General features: G+C 47.9%; 1 protein-coding gene across 1 annotated transcript; it reads left to right on the top strand.

The window, feature by feature from the left end:
• Positions 1-1,593: 1,593 nt before the first annotated feature.
• On the top strand, positions 1,594-7,540 carry Kctd12 (potassium channel tetramerization domain containing 12). The gene has a single exon (XM_060391550.1). The coding sequence runs from the start codon at positions 1,740-1,742 to the stop codon at positions 2,721-2,723; it is 984 nt and encodes a 327-aa protein (XP_060247533.1). The 5' UTR covers positions 1,594-1,739; the 3' UTR covers positions 2,724-7,540.
• Positions 7,541-7,942: the final 402 nt, after the last annotated feature.

Here is a 7,942-nt window from a genome sequence, read left to right as displayed (position 1 = left end):
ATGAGTGCAATAATTGTTTGGCAGACATCAACATATCAAAAATGAAAATGACACTCATCCGTGAGAGGACTACCAAGCACACTGCATAGTTACACAATGGGTAAGCGTCATTATCAAGAATGGAGATCTTTCCTGGCTCCTTGTGATTGACAGCCTGCCCTTCAAAGTGATCTGGTAACTGTTCAGATGGCCAACCCTTTGCCTTGGCTGCTCTGAAGGAGACATGGCTATTCTTCAGCCTTGAATTCTTCACAGCCTGATGCCTGGCAATGCGTAAGAGCATTTTTTATTAACCCCGTGGTTTCTCCTCTATCTTGGGCTTCTTGAAACCTTTACCTATTTATTTACCAAAATCAATGACCAGATAACAATCCACAAATCTGGAATTTCAGAACGTGCCAAGTGTAAAGATGGAAATTTGAAGACAGCAAATGTCTCAATCCTCTGGGAGACCACGAAAAGCTTCCCAGAAGAATCAGAATTCTGTGGACTGCTATTTGGGCACAACTGCCAAAGTACAGTATGTAGGAGGCCATAGAGACCAGGGCTGGACCTAAAGGGACTTCAGACTCACTCATCGTCTCCTCTGTGGACGGTCTTGTAAAGTACTGAAGAGAAAGGAGGGACGCGAAGAACCAGGGCTCCTGGACCTTTAGAATAAGCTACGCAGGAGCCGAAAGTCGGTTTTTTTGTTTTTTGTTTGTGTATATGTGCATTAAAATTTCAGGGAACAAAATGTTAGTAAAGTAATTAAATACCAATAAAATGAGTAAAATGAAATATGAGATTGAAATTTCCTGGTGCGATTCACAGACGGCTGAAAGGCTGAAAGGACCCCGCTGGGTAGCTTTCATGGGGATGCAGTAAGTCTTCGGCTCAGCCAGCTTCCTCTCCTAGTCATTTCTGCTCACTGACCACGGAGTTCATGCACCCGCAAAGTAATCTAACAGAGCATCCCCGCGAAGCCTTCGCTTGCGGTTTCTAGGGATTCTCCGAGGCTCCATCACGTGAGAAACCTTTGGGTGCGGTGGGGCTGGAGCGAGCCCCGCGTCCCCCCAGAGCTAGCGTCTCTTCAGAGCCTCCAGAGGCGCGGGGCTCGGCTACCGCAGCGCTCTGCACGCTGAGAAGTGGCTAGGTCTAGAGGGCGCTAGGCCGCTTTTCCACCCGGCCAGAAACTTTCCGACCCCTTCCCGAGTCCCCGAGTGCGCGCCGTGCTCAGCCGAGAAGGGGCCGGGGGCCGGATGATGCTCTTAGAGGACAGCCCTCTGGCGCAGCGCCGGGGCCCCAGCCACCGCGGCCGGGGAAGGAGAGCCGGCGGCCGGGACGCCCCCCGGGAGCGCGCGGGTCAGGGTGGAGCCTGCGGCCCCGGAGCCGCGTCAGCGTTGAGCATGCAAATCGGCTCCCCGCTCCTCCCCTCCCTCCTCCCCGCCGCCGCCCCGGGAGCGAGCTCGGGCGCTCCGCCGCCGCCCACGCCTCCTGCGCGCCGCGGCGCCCGGGCGGGCGGCTCTACTTAAGCGGCGCGCGGGCCGCGACCCGCCACTCGCCTGGAGCGCGCGGGCGAGGCGGGCGCGGCGGGGCTCGGTGGGGCTCGGCTCTCGGGGGCGCAGAGCGGCGCGCTCGCCCCGCGCGGCTCTCGGAGGCGGCGGAGCGCCGGAGCGCGGGGCTCCCCGGGACCCAAGCCGCCGCGGCTTCCCCTCGCCAACCCCGCTCCGCCGTCCCCTCGCCCTCCCGCCCCGGCCATGGCTCTGGCGGACAGCACCCGAGGATTACCCAACGGGGGTGGAGGCGGCGGTGGCAGCGGCTCGTCGTCGTCCTCGGCGGAGCCGCCGCTCTTCCCGGACATCGTGGAGCTGAACGTGGGAGGGCAGGTGTATGTGACCCGGCGCTGCACCGTGGTGTCGGTGCCGGACTCGCTGCTCTGGCGCATGTTCACGCAGCAGCAGCCGCAGGAGCTGGCCCGGGACAGCAAGGGCCGCTTCTTCCTGGACCGGGACGGCTTCCTCTTCCGCTACATCCTGGATTACCTGCGGGACTTGCAGCTCGTGCTGCCCGACTACTTCCCGGAGCGCAGCCGGCTGCAGCGCGAGGCCGAGTACTTCGAGCTGCCGGAGCTGGTGCGTCGCCTCGGGGCGCCCCAGCAGCCGGGCCCGGGGCCGCCGCCGCCGCCCTCGCGCCGCGGGGTGCCCAAGGAGGGCTCGCTGGGCGACGAGCTGCTGCCGCTGGGCTGCGCGGAGCCCGAGGCGCAGGAGGGCGCGTCGGCCGGGGCGCCGTCGCCCACGCTGGAGCCCGCCGGCCGCAGCCCGTCCGGGGGCGCCGCGGGGCCGCTGCTCACGCCGTCCCAGTCCCTGGACGGCAGCCGGCGCTCGGGCTACATCACCGTCGGCTACCGCGGCTCCTACACCATCGGGCGCGACGCCCAGGCGGACGCCAAGTTCCGGCGGGTGGCGCGCATCACGGTGTGCGGCAAGACGTCGCTGGCCAAGGAGGTGTTCGGGGACACCCTGAACGAGAGCCGGGACCCCGACCGGCCCCCGGAGCGCTACACCTCGCGCTATTACCTCAAGTTCAACTTCCTGGAGCAGGCCTTCGATAAGCTGTCCGAGGCGGGCTTCCACATGGTGGCGTGCAGCTCCACGGGCACCTGCGCCTTCGCCAGCAGCACCGACCAGAGCGAGGACAAGATCTGGACCAGCTACACCGAGTACGTCTTCTGCAGGGAGTGAGCTCCCCCGGACCCCTCGGCACCCCTGCGCCCGCCTCCCCGCCTCCACGCTGGGGGTGGGGGCAGGGCTATCGACGCCCTCGCCCCCTCGATGCCCTGGCCCCGTCCCCGCCGTCCGGTCCGCTTCCTCCCGCCCCTCCCCCGACCCCTCAGCAGCTCCCCCAGACCCGGCAGTGCCCCCCTCCTTGAGGATCTGCAGCCGCGGCTCCTCGGGCTGCCCGGGAGTGCTCGGAGGTAGTCCCGCACTCGCGCTCCCGCCTCTCCTGGCCCCCAGCCACCCCGTCTCCCAGGTTGTGGGGGGCAGTGCGGGCGCAGGGTCACCGAGGACCCTGAAAGGACTGAACCCGACCGCGCCGGGCCCAGCCCGTGCCGAAGAGCCCGTGAACTCTTCAGCCCTTTGACTCTGTAGACGGTCCAGCGATGAGAACTGAGGGCGCCCGCCCGGCGCAGATAGTATTTGAAAGGGTTTTTTTTCTTTTGTAAACTTGATCCTCATTAGAGAGATAAAGTTTAGACAACTGTGTGGAAGACCGTGATGGTGGAACTAAGACCCCGTGGAGGCAGTTCAGAGACTGTAAATAAAGCGATTTTTTTTTTTTCTTTTTAAGTTACAGGTGGAAGTAAATTCTAGTACTGGTAACGGGGGGCGGGGCGGGGATCCTGTTTTCCCTTCCCCCAAACAGATCTCCAGTGGCTTAAAATTGTCGTAAGCGATCCTCCTGCCTGCGGAGGCGCCCTGTCTCGGCAGCTGAGCGTTAGCTTTTGTTGGTTAAAGCAGTATTTCCAGGCTGGGAGCAGGGAGCAGGAGGCAAGGCTGCCCCGCCCCCCGAGCTGCAGGGCTGAGTAGAGCAGGAGCCCTTAGTTGGAGGTCTAGGACTGGTGGGAAGGTTGGGGAGGGAGGACGGGGGAGGAAGGGCGGGAGGGAGCAGAGGACGTCCTCACTTACTGTTTGAAAGTTGGAAGTTTGTATCATCCATTTGAGTTCATGTGCATTTAAAAAATATGAAACAGTGCTTAGATTTTATCAATATTAGTACAAGACCCATTTCCAGCTGAAAGTTTATCGAGCTATTTTGAGTCCTAAACTTTTACGTTGCCAATACTTGTATAACCTAACCAAAGAGTTACCTAGTAGAGTTTTAGTGATTTGAATGTTTATTTTCTTGTTGATTCTATTTCCTTATTTTATAGCCTATCTACTTAAGGAAAATAAGCTTAATTTTAGTTACTTAGACTTAAGATCTCTTACTGTTACTGTTACTTTAAAATTGCTGTTTTCTCCAAGCCCAGCAAATGTGGACCCCTGGGCAGTTCTGAAAACCCGAACAACGCCATTTCTTTCTTGCGTTTGTTTGACGTGTTGCAGTGAAACCCTTTCAGGCAGCAGCGGGAACGTCAGCACCGGAGCTGCCCATCTGTAGATAGCTGTGAAGTGGAACGTTTTTAAATGAAGGCAAATAAATACTTGAGTGTCAGCTGAGCAATAACACGGTGTTTGGGATAAATGCAACAGAAACAGGAGACCTGGTTGCCTTATGCCTTTACTGTCAAGTGGAAAGAATTGCCAGCGTGTATCCTGTGTACACCACAGCCGAAGGGAGGCGAATCCCCGTGGGCTTCTTGCTGAGAGGCATCCTTGAATAATCTGTGTTGATGGAGAAGCCTTTTCCCCCCATGTGTTCGTTTTATCATCTTTCTCTGAAGTATGTTTTTAAAGATTTTGTAAGGGTCATTTTAAGTGTTTAAATTAGTGCCGTTTTTCCTTTTTTTTTTTTTTTTTTAAAATGTACCTTGTACTGTATATTTCACTGTGTCCACAGCAGATGTTATGAATTGGAACAGTTTTACTCTCAGACTCATGTGATCCAATCTGTATATACCATATATAAACATTTTACACGAATCATTTAGTTTTTTAATTCATCTACTAATGCTGTAAAATTTCCTATACTTACCCCTGATAACTTGCATTTGATGGTTTATATACAAAAGTGACATGTTTTGCTGAGTTTCTCATATCCTTGCCTATGAGCATGAGTCAGGAAAACATTCACAACTATGAGGCTTGGTTTGCTCCATACATTTTTGCTGAGACGTTCGTTGTGTACTAATCGTATCTCAGTTAACTGTCTACCTATATTCAGACTGTTTGCCTTTCTAATCCACTAATGTTCTCATTTTAATTGGGAGAGATTTAAGCTCTTTTGTCAGTAATTTTTTTTCTTTCTTTTTAAAGAAAAGTTAGTTTTATGTACAAAGTTGGCAGTCTTAAAGAAAAGGAAGCAGGGTTCCAGTAAGTTGTGTTTACTTCAGTGTCGAGCTTGTTTTTAGACAGTGGATCAGGTAAGGGATCGGAACCTTTGTTTCAAGCCTGATATGGCTTAGGACTGTCACTCACTGATCAAAGGCAAGTGCCATAGACTTTTCTATGCCATGGCACCCTGTTAGAGTGCTGAACAAAGAAAAGCACGGTTAAGAATATCTTTAGGACAGAATAAAATAACATTGATGGCAAGTCGGAAATTCTGAGTCCCCTTGTCAAATCTACACAACTCTAGGACCCATGAGAAAATGCTGTAGTTGTGTCTGCATCCAAGTCTCATGAACTGTATCTTGGAAAACTATTGGTCTCACTAACACTTAGGTGTCTTGTACCTTCTACCACACCCTGGCTGGACTGTTATTTTAAAGACTGGGAATTTAATATTAGGGACAATTAATGGACCTCTTTTACCGAAAGTGACTGTGCTCCCTGCTGTAGAAGCCATTGCATGAAAACTTTCTACTTTTTAGCCCAAAGTCAAGTTTGAGCAGTCACCTTATTCTATGATAGGTAAATATGACCGAGTCAGGTCAGGCTTGGCATAGGTACTTTCCCTCTATGGGCTTTGGGATTTAGAAGAAACCTTTATGGCTTAAAAAATGTCCTAAAGTATTAGTCACCATGAATTCGGCTACTCTACAAAAAGAATTAAGATTCAACAATATCTTTGAAATGACACAGGAGAATGTTATAAACTATTCAGATAATTATGACTGCATTAATTCATGTCAGAGAGGCAAGCATTTACATATGTTAATAAAATTACCATTTGATGCTGATAAATAATGGAGTGACATTAGATTTATAGCTAATTTTTAAAAAGTTGACAGTTACTGTGGTTTGAAAAAACAGAACAAAACAGGCACCATGTTTTTATCAGATGTTTGACATACCTGGTTTTTAGTACATGTTTATTATGAACCCCATTCATTATACATTTTCAAACATTTAGAGGAAAATATTCTTTGAAGGTATGAGAAAGATTTCCCCCCTTTAATACTGTTTTTATTCTAGTGTTTGTTATTTGGGATTTTCAATTGATAGCAAAGTGATAATACTAGCCCAAATTGTCTTCTTTTTCAAAACCCAGTATATGTATACGTATACATATATATATATATTCAATGTATGTATGCCTGCTGTTTCTCTGAGGAAATATATGATGTGTGAATACTCAGAGAAAACAGACAGTGCTTACAGCATATTATAATTTTTATTGTAGTTTCCATGGAATGTTGTTATTACATTAAAGCCATGTATTATGAAGCTTTGATAATTTTTTAACTATTCAAATTATGGTAACTTTCAATCTAGTATTAAAATAATTTTTTGTACTCCTACATGTAAAATAAGTTATCATGCAGATATTTAGAAAAATATTGAGTGAAGTGAATTCCTTAAGAATTTCTTTTACAGTTTTAATTGCAAGTATGATAAAACTGACATTTTACAAAATAGTAAACTTTGTATTTTTATTGTAAAACTCTTAGTCGAGACTTAGCTTGCAACTTTTATCATGCTATTCCACACTGCAAATCATTTAAAATCTGAATATTTTGGATAACTCAAGTCTGTCTCTCAAATTATGAATAAAATACATTATTGTTATTCCCAGAGTAGAACCTGGAAGATGTTTCACATAGCCAGAAATAAGTTACGTTGTAGTCAGCTTTTCTTTGTGACAGTTTTGGAGAGTGCAAATCTTAAAGGGTCAGTACTGGCGGGCTTAGGCTGTCCTCTGGGCTCCATTAAACAATGAGAATCCTAGCAGAAGGTCCCCGCTGGTGTAAACTGTTGTATGGCAGGATGATAGACTAGTTGACCAAGAATGCCACTTAATGTACTTTGTAATTTTGTTTCCAAGCCAGTTTAGTTTATTTAAAAACGTGTTTTGAGGTGTGCAGACATCAATTGTAATGTAAACTGCTATACAACTGTCTTTGTGACTTTATAGCCAGGTAAACTTTGCTATAACTATTGAATATAAATGATACACATTCACTTAGTACCACCATTAGTATCCATTTGATGACAAAGGCTTGAAACATTCATCATGAGTATGAATTTTGAACATGTAAATTAAATTTTCTGGGTATTTGCAAAATTCCTGTTTGTAATAATATTTGGATTCTGACATGTTCAAAATGTTATTTGCTAAGTGATAAATATCTTTGAGCTGTTTCTTAAAATCTAAGGGGAATGGAAAATATGATATCAGACTTTTCTAATGAAACAAACCCAAGAATAAAAGCCCCTCTATATAAAAAAGGAAACAAAATTCATGGATGAAATCTTTTCAGGGGTGCTCAAGCTTTGAAATTGTCTTCATCCATCCAAATGCTCTATTTTTTTTTTTCTTATTCACAACCAGTTGTATAATGGAAACACTTGATACTGGTTTCCCTGCTGCGTGTGAAGTAATGAATCATTGATTATGTGACTTGTTATGTATTCTATTAAACACTAAAGAATAAAACATTCACTCCTTTAATTAATCCTTTTGGCTCCTTGGTATGGATTGGCTAGAATCCTGTTCTAATTTCATTTAAGGAGTTTTGGAAATATTGTGAATGCTTTCCACACTGCTATGGGACTGACAGTGAGCAATGCTGTTAGACTATATTATCTCACCAAGTAAATTTCCAGCTGGGCCAGGCTGAATCAGGCTCTTCTCTTTTTATTGTTAAGAGTGCATAACAGGCGACCTGATAGTCACTGCAGAAGAAAAGCCTTTTATGAGATTTTTCTTTAATTCTAGTCTTTTCAGCCACTGTTGATAAGGGGGATATGAAAGAAAAAAAATGCCCCCTTTAAGTGGGAAGGGACAGAGTAGTAGACACTGCAAGATTTGCCCAAAGTTGAAGTGCAGTTCATAAGAACATAAGGTCCTGATGAGC

This window comes from Meriones unguiculatus, chromosome 9 (genome assembly GCF_030254825.1).
Source record: "Meriones unguiculatus strain TT.TT164.6M chromosome 9, Bangor_MerUng_6.1, whole genome shotgun sequence".
In the NCBI taxonomy this organism is placed as follows: Eukaryota; Metazoa; Chordata; class Mammalia; order Rodentia; family Muridae; genus Meriones; species Meriones unguiculatus.
The sequence above is the reverse complement of the archived record's forward strand: the minus strand, read 5'-3'. Positions and strand labels throughout refer to the sequence as shown.